The following is a 20,187-nucleotide window of genomic DNA, read 5'->3' as shown; positions in this document are numbered from 1 at the left end:
TTGTCTTCCTTCAGATTCAACTCTTGGAAACTAAATGGTTTGAAATTCGAAAATAATATACTAATAATAAATAGTTTGTGTGAATTGTTGTTATATGCAAGTGTGTCCCTTTAAAAATAAATAAATAGATATTTCTTGATGAAACCATATTTAGAATATTCCAACAGGAAATTTAACAAAAAATCACTCACCTTTAACATTAATTCGGCAACACTAAGAATCATAAATCGCAACCACTTTACAATTGCCAAACCATATTTGGATGCAACACTGTGCTAGAGGGAGACTATGACTCTTTTTATATTTTCAAAGCTTTCTCGTTCACTAACACATTCGCTTTTTTATCCCAATTGATTTTTCCCCCACTTGCGCCTTTGTCAAATCGCACACTACCCTGTTGTTCTAACACCCCTTTTTTAACTAACCAACCTGCGACGAAACTGACTGCCTTTTTCACTTGCTGTCAATAACCAAATTCTCATTTGCTTCTCCTGTTATTTATTCGCAAATACAAATATTAATGAAAATAATTGTATTCAAAGTTAAAAATATATTGTATATAACACTTTCTGTTCATGAAATGGAGGTGCAATTTTATGTTATGTGGCTTTCGCAAAAAATGCTTTTCATCGTTTTTTCACAGTCTAACCGAGAGAGAATAGAAATGTTACTTCGAAAGTTGAAGGAATCCGATACGAAACTAACTTTGAAAACGAGAAGAGCAATGCAGAAAAGTAGAAAATAGGAAAAGTAGGGGGCATACAGGGGTGGAATTGGATAAGATGCCTGTGAAGGCGATGCTTCTAGTTGGAGTTGGAGCAACAACAGTAGTAGTGGAATCTGGTAATGTTTTCCTTTCATGTTTCCAAAAGGCGTTGTGCAGGGTTTCGACTCGATTTAGTGGAACAGGACTTGCAGCTGACAAACCGAGATATATGTGTGAAGATGTGAGCGAGTGAGAGAGAGGTAGTGAGCTTTTTCTGTGTAGTGGGTTAAAGTGCGAAGTATTTTTGGCAGATTTTTTTTTTTTTTGTTGTTGGTTCGCCGGTTGCACGACATTGCCAGATAATTATATATTAAAAGAGTAAATCGAAAGCAGGAGACGAAAAATAAAACCTATGAATGTGAATGCTTTTTTGAATAAACAGAGATAATTAAGGAGTTAAATTTCTAAACATTTATTTAGAAAACATTCGTTGGAATTACCCTCTTAGAGGTATTCGCGCTACAATAATTCTTTATTTACCAAACAACTAAAAATTCGCTCTAAATGAAGGAACTCTCCTATGAAAAATAAAAGGTTGAAGAACATTTGTTCGATGTGAATACTGTTGACTTTAAAATTAATTTAAAATATTCAATAGATTTAAAGAATTCCATAGCATTAGAGAAATCCGCTACTTCCATTGTGCTTCCATTAAAACTATTTTAAATACTTTTTTTTATATCTCATTTGTTTCCAAGATATTAAAATTAAAAATTTTTACCGATTTTGTTTAAAATTACAATAAATGTGCGAAAAGAAAAGAGTTTATATAAAAATATATTCCAAATGGTCAGAAATGGAACTAAAATATGAGATCGCTCAGTTCTACGTAACCGGAACGACTCGGCTTTATAACCGGCCAAAGACTGTAACCTTAGCGGCATTCACCGTATGCTGCTACATCAATGACATCTTCATAATTTTTTTTCTGTATAATTTAGTGAAGTGTTTTTTTTCTTTAGATAGATTCAGATTTTGAAGTAGTTTTATTTTATTTTTTAGATTTACTACAACAAAGCTTTCTTTATGAAAGTAAAAATTTATTTTGATATAAACGTAGAAACATATGTATGTTTATAATTAGAGTTCCTTTCTGTGTAGACGGCCTTCTGCTTGGATTTACTTCAATTCATGGAGAAAAAAAAACTTTTTTTGTCTTAATGAGTTTTCAAATGTGTTTTAATAATTTTTAAATCATAAACTTTTTATCGTCTTCGTAAAATATACACACACATATATTTACTATGTACTATAAATATACATCCATACATACATATATTAATATCTTCGATAATACCTATTCAATAAAAATAACTTTCGATGCGCTCCACGCATTATCTCTGCTTATCAGCTTCATATATGCCCCGCCTCCGCTTAAGCAGAGCTAGCGGCCAATTTGTAGAGTTTTTTCTCCTCAATCTTACTCCAAGCGCGCACCATGCCGATCACTACCGTCAACAGCACCACCGCTACCACAATGGTGCCCACTACGAACCACGGATAGAAGCCCGGGTACGGATGACCGTCATGCGATGACCCGGAAAGCTCTTCATCATCCCAGCCTGCCATTTGCGTACCATTCTCCCCATCAGCCATTTCCATGCGTTCGAATTTATTACCCCCCATATTGTGTAAGGTGGACGCCGCAAGGTGTTTGGAATCTGGTGTTTCATAAACTGGTTCGGCACTCTCTATGCGCGTAAATGTAACTTCACCATGATGGATTTCATTGCGGTAGCGTTTAATGCCATAACCGAAATATTCGAAAACATCGGCATTGAACTGCTGATGATGCTCAGCCCACTGACCGATCACTTCCACATTCACTGAAGTGCGCGCATCCATAAAGCGGCCGAAATAGGCTTTCTGGTAAATGGAGATGCATTTTTATTTTCAATTCATAATTCTATAAAATTATATTCTTACCGTTGAGACTTCCACACCACCCACACCGACGTCATTCAATTCCAGCACAGCACCCGCATGTTCGAACAGCAGCGGCAATCGGTCCAAATTGTGGCTATAAATGGTGCTTACATTCAGATGTACCTTCTCGACGAAGCCATATTTTATGCTGCCATAAATTTGTTTTGATTCGCGATTTGGATTGTGAAGCACTGTTCGATCGAGCAAAGTCTTGTAGCTGGTCGAAACATTGATCCAGGGCAAGTAGGTGATGTTGCGCAGTTCGTACATAATAGGATTTATTTCGACTAGCACGTTGATGTTGGCATCTTGACCATACTGAAAGAAGAGTACGAGAGGTTTTGTGAAAAAAGTATTAAAGAAGTATTATTTTTAATTTCAGACTTACAAAGTTGTCTTCGAAAATCATGACGATGCACGCAAATAGATCTGCTGTGATGTTCGTAACGAGATCGGTATGACTGAAGTGACAGAGTTCCGTCTTTTCGCGATCCACATCAGTTGCCTTGCCAATATAGCTCAGTTGCTGGAAAATAATATGTTTTTTTGTTTATTTTTTTTTTTGTTTTTGAAAATCCTCTTTGGTAAGGTTAAACGGTCTGCTATAAAATATGTTAAAAATAGCTATTGTGATGCTTTCGAAGGAATCATTTTATTTATCTTCTCCCTACTTAGCTCTAGGCATCTCTATTTTCCCCTGTACTAATTGATTTCCCTCTTTTGCCACTTACGTATTTCTGGTGGAACCACTACGTTTTCTTGATGAACCATTGAAAAGTTGTTGTTGCATAAACATTCCCCATACATATAGGGGGAATGCTGTTGAAAAGACAGTCCTTGGCCGGATATAAATCAGGGTTGTTCCGGTTACGTAGAACTGAAAGGCCCATACAGCTTCTGCAATAAGGGTTAAATGGTAACCCTAAATTTTTCGCGTGTGTGCCGATCGTCCAGTGACCGGTAAACACAGCTACGAGTTTGGAAATTGAATGACGCGGAGTCCAAAGGGCTTTCTAAGTCCTCCGTATATTGTACTGGGGCCAAAAGGTTTTCGAAATAGCCCATGAAGAAATGGAGCTCCATCTTTTCTGCGCTTTCCTAAAAAATAATTTATGCAGTTTCCCTTTAACAACTGTCAGCGGGATGCCGGGTAAGAAGTCTCTGAGGCCAACTTAGTCCCCTTCCTGGCAAGCTCATCAGCAATTTCATTTCCCTCTATGTTCCTATGACTCTGCACCCAGATCAGAGAAATGTTACCTGCACACCCAAGAGATTTGATCTCCTCCTTACAGGAGTTTACTAATTTCGTCCTGAGCCTTGACCGCGGCTTGACTATGAAATGTTAATATCTCCCTCGCTCCCGCTTTCCCTATGTATTTTGCATGCCTGCAGGATCGCAAAGACTTCTGCTTGAAAAATACTAGCAGTATTCGGCAGTTTAAACAAGATACATAAATTGGCTGATTTAGAGAGAACCCCTGCTCCGACTCTCGATTCCATCTTGGAGCCGTTAGTGAAGACAGAGGTGCAAGCTTCGGTGCAGATTTTCCCCTCGATCCAATCCTGCCTATTTGGAAAGATTGCCCTAGTACGATCCTCAAACTCTAGTTTGCAGATAGAGGGATTTGTTTGAAGTTCGGAGAAATGCGGTGTTAACTGCCCGAAAATGCTGTCATGTCCCTTGAGAGATTTTACGACTTTTAAGTTATTTCCATCGCAGCTCAAAGTGCAATCAGGTTAAAGGAGATTGATCTGATTGAAGTATGTCGTTTGTATGGATGCGAGACATGAAACACGACAATGTACGATATACGAACTCTGCAAGCATTCACTTCGGGAGCTTCATGGAGATATTGCACAACCAGCCTTAGACTGGTGCCCAGAAGGAAGTCGCGGCGCAGGAGACCGTCCAACAAGTAGAGGGAGGCGACTAGTTGAAGCAGAAGCGCCGCAAGCAGACCGTTCATGGAGGCAAATAAAATTGCTTGCATTAAATAAATCTAAGTTTATTTACGTCCTTTGTTCCTCTTAGGGAAATATACAATATATTGATTAAAGCCGCGATGTCTGAATTTCGTATCCTCCAAAACTAATACGGCTATGAAAGATGACGTTGCACAATACCAGCAGTGCCGTCAGAATTGGGAAGCACCTTTCCGAGCCGTTTGATACCAAACGAGGTTTCAGGCAGGGTGACTCGCTGTCATGTGACTTCTTTAACCTGATGTTTGAGAGAATCGTATGAGCCGCAGAACTTAATCGCTCAGGCACAATTTTTTATAAGAGCGTGCAATCATCAAAGAAACAGTCGGCGTATTCGCGTATTGGCACCCATGTCACTGTTGACAGTTATGATTTCGAGGTTGTAAAAGACTCGGTTTATTTAGGAACCAGCCTTAACACCTATAACAATGTCAGCCTGGATATCCAAAGTAGAATCTTTCTTGCCAACAAGTGCTACTTTGGACTAAGTAGGCAACTGAGCAGTAAAGTCCTCTCCCGACGAACAATCCTATGGCGCAGAAGCGTGCACGATGACAACATCCGATCAAGCGACGCTTGGAGTGTTTGAGAGAAATGTTCTGCGAAAGATTTTTGGACCTTTGCACGTTGGCAATGGCGAATATCGCAGGCGATGGAACGATCAGCTGTATGAACTTTATGGCGAAATAAACATAGCGCAGCGAATATAGATCTAGCGGCTGGATCATGTCATCCGAATGGATACAAACGCTCCGGCTCTGGAAGATGCGATACCAGCTGGTGGTAGCAGAGGAAGAGATAGGACTCCTCTGCGTTGGAAAGATCAGGTGGAGAAGGACTTGGCTTCACTTGTTGTGTCCAACTGGCGCCGGTTAGAACGAGAACGAAACGACTGGCGCGCTTTGTTAAACTCGACTAAAATCGCGTAAGCGGTTATCGCGCCAATTAAGAAGAAGAAGAAGATTAAAGCCTAGGGAATTCTAACCTAACTTTTTTCAGTTTATCAAATTACTTTGTCGAATTGAAATTTCGCATATGAAATTACATTATGTAACATTTTTGTTTAGTAAATAAACAATTTCTTACTCACAACTTCTTTTACTTCGACCAGGTGAGAATATTCATGACATTCATATTGTCACAAATCATCAAATAGTCAGTTTTGTTTGTCGATCAATTTGTCCGTCGTTTAACAACCAATGTAAGCATAAAAAAGAAAAAGAAAACTTCGCGCTTACGGGCAACTTGATTATCATAATCAATTTAAATTCGTCCGGCAAATTATAAATCAGGCAAAAAAAAAACCAACAACAACAAAAACAGTCGTGTAGCTGAATGGGCAACTAAAGGCGTGTACCAATAATCACTTCCCATATTTAATGTTTTTATTACAATATTATTATAAATCTATAAAAAGGTGATGAGTTCTGTAACTCTCACCCCAGCTCGCATTTGTGGGCACCTAATATTTGAGGTATAATATTCGTAAATAAAATAGTATTCTTTTATGATTAAAAACAAGGCGCATTCATTGAAGGTGGTGGCACTAGACCAACAACAATATTTTGTACTTTTGATTGTCAAAGAAAAGTATTGGCAATTTAGAAAACAAAGAAATAATTCGCCTTGCTTTATTCCGGCTGACAGCCACGTGGGCACGGCGAAAGAAAAAAAAAGACAAATCAACAAATCAGCTGATTTACCGATACCACCTTTAATAGATTCGCCTACTTTTTCATTCAGCATCTCCACTTTTGTAACCACTTTGTGTGCTCTTACCTCTTTCGGATTCAATTCCTGCACGAAATTCTCCAAAACCATATTATACGGCACCCAGGCAAGCAAAGGATTTCTCATGCCATCGCAAATCTCTTTGTGCGTTCCCCGTCCACTTAGTTCACCATTGCGTAGTTTGAAGAAATAATAGGTATCCTTATAGGACGTGCCGTGATCCTTACACATGGTCGCCAGGAAACTTTCCTGAAAAAGAGTTTTTTTATTTTACTAATATTTGTTATGAATGATTTTGAATTCAAAATGTAGCGAAACGCAAAGATTTTTGTACAAAGATACTCAAGTTTCAAGGACTTACACCAGGCATTAAAAAAATTGGAAACAAAATTCACATTCACAAATTCTTCTTTCGTCTAAAGGAGTATCCATTCGATTGAGAACCTGTGGTTTGCTCCTGGAAATATGGGACCTGCGTCAACTCAGCCAGCGCTGGGCTAATGCGCAAATGCGCAAAGTCGCGTGAATCTTCTGGTCACGGGTAGATCAGGAGCGCTCGAGGAAACTTCTAAGGCTAACAAAGCTTCAGTGCTCGAATTTGGTGGGCATTCCTACCGGGCATTATCCGTTAGGTATTCGCGCGGTGGGACTTGGGATTGCTTCAAGTCCTTTCTGCAGAAACTCTCTGGAGGACGAGGTGGAATCATCTCAGTATTTTCTTCTCAGCTGCCCTACTCTTGTCTGGCAAAGATTTAGACCACTGGGCTCTCTTACTTCTTCGCTACACCTGCAGATATTGGGGGCTTAATTAACGCACATCTAGTGAAATTCATCAGTAACTGTAAGCGTCTAATACGAATGTAAATAGCCACCGTTGCCCGTCATTCTCTAATCAAAAAGCCCCTGCTTCCTATTTTCCACCCCTCCTTCCTTTCCACCACGAAATTCAATAAAAAAATTAGTTTGAATTTTTCAATGAATTCTTACGAAATTTCATATGAAGCCCGCTAAAGAAGGTCAACATTAAAGAGAACCGAGTGAAACTATAACATGGAAGCGGTAATAAACGTGATTAAGGCTTTTGAGTCGAGCAATGAATAATAATAATAATAATAATAATATTAGCATTGGATTTGGGCAATGGCACAGGCTCTGGCTGATTAACAAATTTTCATCACTACGAAAAGAAAAATGGATAATCTAAAAATATTACTCGAAAGATGGGAGAAAGTATAGACAAACGACGGTGACCACATTTTTGAAAACAACGCTTTAAATTAAGGGACAAAACGGCGAAAGCAAAGTTGTACAACACATGAAATAATAAAAAAAATATAAAAAATAACAAAATAAAAAATAATTAAAAAAATGTCTATAGAAATATAAAAAAATGTAAAAAAAAAATTTTTTAAATATATAAAAAAATAAAAAATAATAAGTTTTCTAATTTCAATCACTTTATTTAATAGCTATACCTCATATAATATTTAATATTTATTTATTTTGTTTGTTCTCTATTTGAGTACTGTAATTTTTTTGATCAAAATGTCTACAATTTAAAAAAAAAAATAAAAAATAGAAAATTAAGAAAATAGAAAATTAAAAAACTAGAAAATTAAAATATAGAAAATTAAAAAAAAAAAAACAAAAAAATGGAATATTTAAAAATTAGAAAATTAAAAAAAAAACAAAATTTAAAAAAAGTAGAAAATTAAAAAAAAAATAGAAAATTGAAAAAATTAGAAAATTAAAAAAATAGAACATTAAATAAATATAAAGCTTTAATTATAAAAAAAAAATAATAATAAAAAAGTTGAGTGTAAGTGAATGTCATAAGCTATTTATATGGACCCAGTGTTTATGCCAATGTTTTTCACAGTTTCTTTACTTAATGGCCACACCTCGTAATTACTCCTAATAATTAATACTTATATATTAAATAATATTCTATTATATACACGTACATTGCATACCATTTACTCTATACGATTATTAATTATATGATTACTGATTTACATGCATACATACATACATATTAAATATACAATACCACATACCGTACATTTTTTAGGCATAAGTGAATTAAAAACACAACAACAACAAGCAGTTGATTTGTTCCTCAAAATGTACACAATTTCATAAATTTTATGACACATTTAAAAAAAATTTATATATAGGTTGTCGAAAAAGTCTTGCGGTATTTTTATTGAATTTTCAATTGTTCATAAAATTGGTTATAATAATGCGATTTAAGTCAAATACAGTAGGTTGTGTTTTTATGCGGCTTTTTTTATGCGGTTTTGAAATAGTGCGGTTTTTTTTTAAATTACAAAATGCATGTCGACCTATCGGGAATTGTACATATAAACAAGATTCTAAGCCAGCTAAGCAAAACCTCATCACAGATTACATCAGAAATGCTAACCCTACAAGTATGGAACCGCCTGCATAACTATCTAGATCAGACGTGTACATTTCCTCAAGTGACGAAAGTGATTTTACGCCAAATCCTAAACGAACGCGCAACATGTGGGTATTGTCTGATTCTATTTCTGACTTAAATTTATTTTTCGATTCTGACGTTTCTTAAATAAAGATATAATTTTCAAAAATACAATATTTTGTTTATGCGATTTTATTTAATTATTTCAGATTCATGCGGTCTATGGAACGTATCTATAGTTATAATATGGGACTAGTGCCCTTTTTTATGCGATTTTATTACATTATTTCAGATTTATGCGGTTTTAGCACTTTTGAAACGTATCTATAGTTTTACTATAGAACTAGTAGCTTTTTTATGCTGTTTTTTTTTATGCTGTTTCTTGCGGAACGTATCTACCGCATAAAAACAGAACCTACTGTATGCGCCGTTTTGTTCGATGACGAGTTCCCAACGAGATGCCAACTTCATAATGCCCCTCTTATAGAAGCTCGCTTCCCTATTGTCAAAAAACTCGGAGAGCCAATTTTCACAGGACTCTCTTGTGGACAACTTCCGACTACCAAGCTCGTTCGCCATAGACAGAAATAGGTAGTAATCACTTGGTGCGAGATCCGGACTATACGGTGGATGCAAAAGAACCTCCCATCCGAGCTCCCGGAGCTTCTGGCGCGTCACCAAAGATGTGTGTGGCCTGGCGTTGTCCTGATGGAAGACAATTCGGCCTCTGTTGATCAAAGATGGCCTCTTCTGCATGAGTGCTGCATTCAAGCGGTCCAGCTGTTGGCAGTATAGGTCCGAATTGAGCGTTTGGCCATAGGGGAGCAGCTCATAGTGGATGATTCCCTGCCAATCCCACCAAACACACAGAAGAACCTTCCTGGCCGTCAATCCAGGCTTGGCCACCGTCTGGGCAGCTTCACCGCTTTTCGACCACGACCGTTTGCGCTTCACGTTGTCGTCTTTTCATCGCCAGTCACCATCCGCTTCAAAAACGGGTCGATTTTGTTGCGATTCAGAAGCGATTCGCATGCATCCATACGGGCAAAAATGTTTTTTTGCGTCAAGTCGTGTGGCATACATCGGGCTTCTTTTTGAATCCAAGCTTCTTCAAATGGTTTATAACGGTTTGATGACTCATGCCCAGCTCTTGGCCGATGCTACGGCTGCTACTATGCCGGTCTCTTTCGATCAATTCAGCGATTTTATCTTAATTTTTGACGACAGGCCTTCCGGACCGCGGTGCATCTTCGATCAGCTCTGTACCAGAACGAAAACGTTGAAAACATCGTTGTGCGGTGGAAATGGAAACTGTATCGGGTCCATGAACTGCACAAATTTTATTGGGAGCATTAGATGCATTTTTGCCTTTATCGTAGTAGTACTGTAAAATATGCCGTATTTTCTCTTTATTTTGCTCCATGTTTGCGACGCTATAACTCACGAACGACTAAAAGCAAACAACAATTAATCAAACACGTGTTAGCACGAGAAAAGAGCTTTCCAAAAAGCTCTAGCGTGAACCGATGCTCGAACTCGTGGAAGCTGAGCCAAATTTGACAGTCGATATGATAGCTCAGAGGTTAAATTCATCGCATGGAACAGTTCACTGGCACCTGGTTCAGTGGGAAAGGTTTCAAAGCTGGAAAAATGGGTTCCGCATAGACTTTCCGTCGCCAACCTTCAGCAGAGAGTGAATATTTGTTCTCAGCTGCTGTAACGGCTTGAAAATGAAAGTTTTTTGAACCGTATCGTTACTGGTGATGAAAAATGGGTCCTTTACAATAATCCTGTTCGCAAACGCCAATGGTTAGATAAAGATGAAACACCAGAACCGACCCCCAGAGATGGTCTTCACCGCAAGAATATTCTCCTGTCTATTTGGTGGAATATGGCCGGTATTATTTATTATGAACTTCTGGAACCAAACCAGACGATAACTGCTGATTATTATTCCCATCAGTTATCACACCTAAATGAGGCACTTAAAAAAAATCGACCGTCTTTAGTGAATAGACGCAAAGTTTTGTTTCACCACGACAACGCAAGACCTCATACCGCAAGGCAAGCATTAGGCAAGCTGAACGAGCTCGGAAGGGAGCTATTGCCGCATCCACCATACTCTCGGATATTGCACCTTGTGATTATCACCTTTTCCGTGGACTTCAATCCCATATGAGTAACCAGAACTACTCCTCAAAAGAAGCTATAAAATGGGATATTGAAGCGTATTTTGGCTGCAAGGACAAAAAACTTTTTGAGCAGGGAATTTAAAATTTGCCCAAACGTTGGTAAGACATTGTAAATAATGAAGAAAAATATATTATTGATTAATAAATACTTTAAACATCTTTTTTATTAATTTAAAAAACCACCTTTAAAAAACGCACGAACTTATGGACTTACCTGATATATAACAACAGATTATTTATTTAGGACCAGTGATTTTTATCATTGGGCATAAAAAACAGGGCGATCGCATACGCAAATTGGAATGTCCCACGCTTTGTGTGATAACAGCATTTCCTCTTTTCCCACCCTAACACCAACACATAAACTTTCAAATACATTTTCTTATCAAACCCAACATACGGCGCGTTTCAAATAAGGCCGCTAAATTCCACCTGTGCATACAGAAATCAAACCAAATGGCGTGAATTAAATGAGCAGATAATTGGTCAATACCCGTACAAAAAACAATATGTGGACATTTTATTACATTGTTCTACAACTTTTATTTGAAAAACTTGTCTAATAATACCGTAAGCACACATTTTAGTTCTTATAAATCATATTTTTTTCAAATTTAGTATTTCTATTATTTATGTGCAATATTCACTAGCCCGCCTATGCCAACTCATGTGTGTGTGAATGTGCAGCACAAACACCAAAACAAACATTTATGACAACTTTTTAGTCGGGTTGCTTAACAATTAAATTTAGAAAATTGATATTATTTGGTATTTTCATTGCTAAGAAAACTGGTTTTACAGCCAAGTAGCGATGAAATTTTTCTCGATTTTTTGTTAGTTGCATTCAGTTAACATTGCAGTAATTGAAAATCGCTTTGTATGCACTTTTTGAAATATGCATGCACATATGTATGTATGTATGTGTGTCTGTCTATGTCATGCATTTCTACCAAATATGGTTTATTCTTGTTAATGAAGAATCTATTTTTGGTCGGTGTGAGGTGATTTGCTGTAGAATTTCGTGAACATCGACGTGCTATGTGGGGTCATTACGTAGACGCATAGAAAACTCGACGGGTAACCTTATGCTTTTAAAACATTGCAAATTGCTTTGTTTTTTTTTTGACGTGATAACGTCTTATAATTCGATTTAACAGGCTGCACGCACGAAAAAATGTGTCGTTACCTTGCTCATTACTGTTCATTGCCGTTACCTTGCTCATACTAGTGTTACCTTGCTCATTACTGTTCATATGTAGTTACCTTGCTCATATGTAGTTACCTTGCTCATATGTAGTTACCTTGCTCATATTAGTGTTACCTTGCTCATATGTAGTTACCTTGCTCATATGTAGTTACCTTGCTCATATGTAGTTACCTTGCTCATATGTAGTTACCTTGCTCATATGTAGTTACCTTGCTCATATTAGTGTTACCTTGCTCATATGTAGTTACCTTGCTCATATTAGTGTTACCTTGCTCATATGTAGTTACCTTGCTCATATGTAGTTACCTTGCTCATATGTAGTTACCTTGCTCATATGTAGTTACCTTGCTCATATGTAGTTACCTTGCTCATTGCATTGAATGAACTGCAAGCGAAAGAGCGGAAGGAACGACAAAGCAAACAAAGCAAACGAACGGCAACGTTCGACATCTTGCTCTCCCCTACTTAAGTGAGCGTATATATGTATGTATGTATATGCGCATATGTACATATATAAATTCACGTATTTGTATTGGCATATGCCTTCTTATTGATTATTATTATTTTGATTTACTTGAGAATTTCAAATAAAACCAAGTTTGTTAATAATACCTGTTGTTTTAATGTTATTATTATTATTATTTTATTATATCTGAAGGAAAAAATGTATGGTAATATTTACCATATCTATACTAATATTATAAAGAGGAAAACTTTGTTTGTTTGGTTGTAATGAATAGGCTCAAAAACTACTGGACCGATTTTAAAAATTCTTTCACCATTCGAAAGCTACATCACGAGTAACATGGATTATATTTTATTTTGGAAATAGGGCTCGAGATATAGGTCAAAACGTGGACCCGGGTAACCTTCGGATGTGTATGTACAATATGGGTATCAAATGAAAGCTGTTGATAAGTGCTTTAATACGGGGTAATTTTCATACCTATTGATGACTAGGGTCTGGAAATATATGCCAAAACGTGGACCCGCCGTGTCTTTGCACCGAATTAAACCAAACTTACACACATTGTTAAGTAGGTATTGAAGATGATTTCCGTATAGTTTGAATACCTATTGGTAGATAGGGTCTCGAGATATAGGTCAAAACGTTGACCCGGGTAGCCTTCGGATGTGTATGTACAATATGGGTATCAAATGGAAGCTGTTGGTGAATGCTTTAGTTCAGAGTATTTCCATCCGCTCCGTGACTAGGGTCTCGAGATAGAGACCAAAACGTGGACCCTAGAATGTGTTTGTACAATATGGATATCAAATGAAAGCTGTTGATAAGTGCTTTAATAGGGGGTAATTTTCATACCTATTGATGACTAGGGTCTGGAAATATATGCCAAAACGTGGACCCGCCGGGTCTTTGCACCGAATTAAACCAAACTTACACACATTGTTAAGGAGGTATTGAAGATGGTTTCCGTATTGTTTGGGTACATATTGGTAGATATGGTCTCGAGATATAGGTCAAAACGTGGACCCGGGTAACCTTTGGTTGTGTATGTACAATATGGGTATCAAATGAAAGCTGTTGATAAGTGCTTTAATACGGGGTAATTTGTTATGTTATGTTATGTTATGTTATGTTATGTTATGTTATGTTATGTTATGTTATGTTATGTTATGTTATGTTATGTTATGTTATGTTATGTTATGTTATGTTATGTTATGTTATGTTATGTTATGTTATGTTATGTTATGTTATGTTATGTTATGTTATGTTATGTTATGTTATGTTATGTTATGTTATGTTATGTTATGTTATGTTATGTTATGTTATGTTATGTTATGTTATGTTGTGTTGTGTTGTGTTGTGTTGTGTTGTGTTGTGTTGTGTTATGTCATGTTATGTTATGTTATGTTATGTTATGTTATGTTATGTTATGTTATGTTATGTTATGTTATGTTATGTTATGTTATGTTATGTTATGTTATGTTATGTTATGTTATGTTAAAGTATATTATGTTATGTTAATGTTAACTCATTCTCTATATCCATACAAAATATCTATCAAACAACTAAAATTAAAATTTTCTTTTGAAAAATGCAACCATTCAATCAGTATTTTCTTATGACGTTATCACGTTAAACTATCGTCAGTAAACCGACTTTGCAGACAACCTCTTTTTTTGTTTCTTGTTTCTTTTTTGTTTTTGTGCTGTTACATGTCTCAATCAGTAAGTTGTAGATTATTTGACAGGCTGAAAGCAAGTTAACAATACAGAGATATTAACACTCGATTTCCGAATTCTCGTTGATTCTCTTAAAAAGAGTTCTACCTATGACACTAACTAATTGAGTTATTTAAAAGAGCTTATTCGTATAGCAAGAGAGCGAAAGTTCAAAAATCGTCACGATGTGCGTGACCTAATTTCGGCGATCTTGGGATTCTTCTTCTTAATCGGCGTATCCATGCTGGATGTTCGCGATTATACACATCGTCGTCATCCTGATCTTAGTCGCACGGTTGTCAGGTCACATTATTAATGATGTCACTATATTTGTGTCTGTTTGTCGCAGCCACTGTTAGTTCGCCGATTGTTTTGAGACCTGTCCACTCCTTGATGTTGTCTAGCCACGTCATTTTCTTCCTACCAATCTCTCTTTGTCCTTAAATTTTTCCTTGTATCAGCAGTTGTAAAAGGTCGTATTTGTCACCTCTTGTTATGGTTCCGAAATAAGTGACTTATCTTCTTTTTATGCCCGTTAGCATGTTCCTAGAGGTTTGCATTCTATTTAGCACTATGTCATTTGATATTTTGTCAGTCCAGCTTATTCTCATCATTTTTCTATAGCACCAATTTTCGAAAGATTCTAGTCGGTGTATGCTTATGGTTTTTAACGTCCAGGCCTCGCATCCCTATAAGAGTGTCTTGTCTTTGACCCCAATTGGTATTCTATGAAAAGTTTTCATCGCGCGCTCAGGCCAAGTTATGGTGGACATAATCGTCCCACCGAAAGCACTATTCGGCAAACCATGGGCAAAATTGAGAATAATTTAACATTATTGGATTATACTCGACCGATTAGACCACCTACAGCCCGAAATGAAGCGAATATTCCGGCTGTAAATGAGAGTTTTGCCGAAGACCAGGATGAATCGATTCGGCGCTGATTTCAAAAACTTGACATCTTATGGCACTACTTGGGCGATTTTATGCAAAGATCTTGGTTTGAAAGCGCATAAAATACAATTAGTCCAACATATGAAGGCGGCCAATTTGCCAAAGTGTCATAATTTCAGTCGTTGGGTTTTTGACAAGCTTGCGCTAGATCCGCAATTCGGGACGCAAATTTAATGGCTACGGTAATAAGCAAAATTGCCGTATTTGGGCTGAAAAGCAACCCGAAGCCCTTCAAGAACAGCCTTTACATACATTGAAAACAACCGTTTGGTGCGGCCTATGGGGTGGTGCAACCCATATTTCTTCAAAGACGAAGCAGGCGCCATGGTAACAGTGCAAGGCGAAAGCTATCGCACCATGATAAACGCCTTTTTGATGCCGGAAATTGAAGGTCGTGTTTTCCACAGCATTTGGTTCCAACAAGACGGCGCTATTATCCATACAGCTCGTGAAAGAATGGATTTACTGCGTCGTCGTTTCGGTGAGCGATTTACCTCTCGTCTCGGACAAGTGGATTGGTGTGTGATATCACACCTTTGAACTTTCATTTGTGGGGGTATGTAAAGTCTGAATGCTTTGTGGATAAACCAGCTTCGATTGAGGCATTGAAAGCCAACATTACTTAAGTTATTTACGAGATACCGACCGAAGTCCTGCAGCAAGTCATTCAGAATTGGTGTTTACGGATGGCCGAATTACGGCGCAGTTGCGGCCAACATTTGAAAGGCATAATCTTTAAAAAAATAAGTTTCATGAAAGGTTCTACACAAAAATAATAAAGATTGGCCCATCAAATTGAATTGTCGTTGTTTTATTGTATTTCAATTAAAATTTCGATACCTCTAAATTTATCACCCTTTAGAACTCTATCTGAATTTGACTTTGTGTCAAATTTTTTGAATTTAGATTTATCGTATACCAAATCTGTACTACAAATAAAACTAATAACATTTTTTTTGTACATTAATTTTTTAATGTATTTAAATTTACAAAATAAACATTAATAATTAAAAAAAATAAATAAAAAATATATAGCAGCTTTAAGAATAAAAAGAGTTATAAAAAAACCAAAATTTAATTGAATTTTATTAAAATTTTTGTATTTAAAAATATTTTTAACTTTATAATAAACAAATAAATAATTAAATAAAAATATTTTTAAAATTAAGAATATTAATAAATATATGCAACTAAGTGTATTAATTAAATTTAATTTAATTTTTAATATGTAAAAATGGCTTAAGTTTAATATAAATAATAAAATTAAGCTCTAATTTATTTTATTAAATTTATAATTGATTTATTTAATTTTTTATATATATAAAAATAGTTTTAAAATTCATAATAATATTAATAAAAACAAAAAATAAAAAAAACTAGAAATATAAAATTTTACATAATTTTAAATATTTAAAAATAGTTTTAAATTTAATATAAATAATAAAATTAAGCTTAAATTTATTTTATTAAATTTATAATTGATTTATTTAATTTTTTATATATAAAAATAGTTTTAAAATTCATAATAATATTAATAAAAACAAAAAATAAAAAAACTAGAAATATAAAATTTTACATAATTTTAAATATTTAAAAATAGTTTTAAATTTAATATAAATAATAAAATTAAGCTTAAATTTATTTTATTAAATTTATAATTGATTTATTTAATTTTTTATATATAAAAATAGTTTTAAAATTCATAATAATATTAATAAAAACAAAAAATAAAAAAAACTAGAAATATAAAATTTTACATAATTTTAAATATTTAAAAATAGTTTTAAATTTAATATAAATAATAAAATTAAGCTTAAATTTATTTTATTAAATTTATAATTGATTTATTTAATTTTTTATATTTAAAAATAGTTTTAAAATTCATAATAATATAATATTAATAAAAACAAAAAATAAAAAACCAGAAATATAAAATTTTACAAAATTTTTAATATTTCAAATAGTTTTAAATTTAATTAAGGTAAAATTTTATAATAAATTACGTATTTTAAAAACTCCTTTAATTAAACTTTATTTAATTTTTAGCAAAGTAAAGAGCTTTATAATAAAAAAATGAATAAAGATACAAAAATTGATAAAACTAAATATTAAAAAATAATAAAAATATTTGATTTAATTTTTAATATTTGTAAATAATGTTTATTTTAATTAAGCTAAAATTTTATTACATTATGTAATATATTAAGGGGTTTCGTGGGTTCAAAAACGGGTTCGATTTTTTGCCTATTAATTTCTACAACAACTCAAGAATATTATCCTAAATTTTGAAGTCGATCCGAATAATAGTTTCGGAGATACAGCCTTTGGAATGTGTGGGCTCCAAGCCATTTTATTGTTACTCAAAACTTTAAACGCGTTTTTCTCGGAACCGTGTTTTCAAAGTCTGTTGTCAAATGTTCTACTAAACCCATGAAATTTTGATAAAATTTTACACAGGTGTTCGAGATACAATTTACTCGTGCTTACACGAAGGTTTTTTTTCAATTACAACTATTTAAAAAAAAATGTCAAGCAAATTTTACCGAAATTTTCATTTTTTCGAAAAAATGTCTGCCAAAATTCCAATTTTTACTTTTTTTCTTTCCTTCGTTCAAGCACGAGTTTATGGTCTTAACTAAAACACTTTTTTTTGTTTTTTCATTTTCGATGATCCTGTCAGGAGTTATGCTGACAACGCGGACGCACCTTTTTTTCGAGGAGTCACCGGAAATGACGCCCCAATGGAGGAGTTTAAATTTTTTTTTTAATTTCAAAAATTATTCTTTAAATATGTATCTATAAGACAGAAAAAAGTTTGAATTAAATAAATAATTTTTTGCATAGAAAAAAATACTGAAAATAGGCCTTTTTTACCCGACAAAACCCATGTAACCCCTTAAAAACACTCTTTTAATTAAACTTTATTTAATTCTATGTATATAAAAATAGTTTAAAAATTAATAGTATTCGTAAATAAATAAAAAATATTAGTAAAAATGAGTTTGCTGTCAAATACTTTTTAAATTTAATAAAATTATAGTTTCAAAATTAATATAATTTGTTAATAATTAAGTTTCAAAAACTAACTAAAAAATGTAATAAAATCAACCATTGCAAAAATAATCCAAGGTTGTATATTTGACTTTAATAAATAAAAAAATATAAAATGTATCTAAATTTTATTTATTTTTCAATTTTTTAAATTTAATGTATATTTTTTAAATAATTATAATAATAAAAATATTAAATATTATATATGAAAAGAAAAACATTAATAAAAAAAGTGTAAAGCATCATACATATGTTAAGCAAATGTTTATATATATTTTATTATATTGTGTATATCACCTATAAATAGTAAAAATAATAATAATAAGTAAATAATAAAAATAAATAAAAAATGTCATAAAACATTAATTTTATTTTCTCATTTAATTTTTTATTAATTATTTTTCAATTTTTTAAATTTGTTTCAAAATTAGCATAATAATAAAATAATAAATACATAGAAAGAAAAACATAAAAAAAACAATAAAAAAAGTATAAAGCATCATATTTTAAGCAAATTTTTATATATACATATTTTATTATATTATTATTATTATTAGGGGATATCTATAAATAATAGTAATAATAATAATAATAAATATTTAATAATAAAAATTTTTATAATTTCATTTATTTCCCCATTTAATTTTTCCGTTTTACTATTTTTTTAAAACGTTTTTAAAATTTATAGCTCAGACTTAAAAACAACCGCCTATTAAACGGAAATGCGGAGATAGAGCAAAATTTCCAAGTCATGAGTTAAAGTAGCAATTAATTTGAGTCGGTCTACCTGCCGTTTGTACCTGTGTCCACCTTCTGTTAAGCAACACCTTGTGGCAATAAATAATAATAATCAGGCCTAACCATTCTACATTCCGACTTACATACAGGTATATTGCGGCTTTAAAATAAATAGAAATTCTCGAAATGAGATCACTTCGATTTGGAGCAGCTTTTTCAGCATAGAAACCCCAACAAAGCTGACTTATACCCCATCCACTTACCTTCTCCTTCACGGTTAGCGTTGTGGCCAGCACTTTGCAATTGGGATCACCGTCCAAAGGATTTACATGCTTCTCAATATCCGCCAGCAGCATCGGTTGAGTGCGTATGCAAAATTTATCATTCTCCTCGTAAGCGGTGGTGACAGCAACACAGCACCACTGCACCAGTAGCAGGAATAAAATTGGCCCAAAAATAGACGAACAAAAGGATACGCTACCAAATGAACGCATTTTGCTGCGATACACCGCCATTGAAAATCAGTTCGAAAACAAACAAAAAAAAATACAAAATCAATTTGAACCGTTTCAACGACACACTTTTTTCATTAATGAATTTATGTATTATGTGGTTGTTGGTGCACATGCATTCAATTAGAAATGCAAACACACTTAACACCACCTCGTTTTTGTATTTAAGAAATGCAAAATGTTAATTTCACCGATTCGAATTGCTTAAGCGCGCTAAGCGAAAATTGTACGAAACTCAACCGCGCATTTGAAGCGCAAAAATCTTACTAAACTTTGTGTTAAACGTACGAATTCAAATCAAATTATCAGCGGCTGAATGAGTAAAAAGCTACAAGCAACGCTAATGGCAGAGAGTTGCGCGCTTAAATAAAAAGTGACAGCAGCAGCGTAGTCAGCTACTTGGTATGCAGCCAACTGTAAGTTTAGTTTTGGTAGCTGAGCAGTAAAGCTTTCACTAAGAAATTTTCGCAAGTAAATCTAAATAACTTTTATGAATTCTC

The 20,187-nt window shown here is 34.1% G+C and overlaps 1 protein-coding gene across 1 annotated transcript; it reads right to left on the bottom strand.

The window, feature by feature from the left end:
* Positions 1-1,966: 1,966 nt before the first annotated feature.
* Positions 1,967-19,935, bottom strand: LOC129245365 (uncharacterized). Its single transcript, XM_054883477.1, has 5 exons — positions 19,439-19,935; positions 6,455-6,655; positions 3,081-3,218; positions 2,693-3,010; positions 1,967-2,632 (listed from the first exon to the last, which is right to left on the bottom strand). The coding sequence occupies exons 1-5, from the start codon at positions 19,688-19,690 to the stop codon at positions 2,141-2,143; spliced, it is 1,401 nt and encodes a 466-aa protein (XP_054739452.1). The 5' UTR covers positions 19,691-19,935; the 3' UTR covers positions 1,967-2,140.
* Between the last annotated feature and the right edge of the window lie 252 nt (positions 19,936-20,187).

Source organism: Anastrepha obliqua, chromosome 4 (genome assembly GCF_027943255.1).
Source record: "Anastrepha obliqua isolate idAnaObli1 chromosome 4, idAnaObli1_1.0, whole genome shotgun sequence".
NCBI lineage: Eukaryota > Metazoa > Arthropoda > Insecta > Diptera > Tephritidae > Anastrepha > Anastrepha obliqua.
The sequence above is the reverse complement of the archived record's forward strand: the minus strand, read 5'-3'. Positions and strand labels throughout refer to the sequence as shown.

What these genes read in the sequence shown, in the direction of transcription:
- LOC129245365 (XM_054883477.1), bottom strand. Translation starts at nt 19,690, where the DNA reads ATGGCGGTGTATCGCAGCAAAATGCGTTCATTTGGTAGCGTATCCTTT. An exon ending in CGCTAACCGTGAAGGAGAAG is followed by an intron (nt 6,656 to 19,438) that starts GTAAGTGGATGG and finishes ACTCTTTTTCAG; the next exon opens with GAAAGTTTCCTGGCGACCAT. An exon ending in TGATTTTCGAAGACAACTTT is followed by an intron (nt 3,011 to 3,080) that starts GTAAGTCTGAAA and finishes CTCTTCTTTCAG; the next exon opens with TATGGTCAAGATGCCAACAT.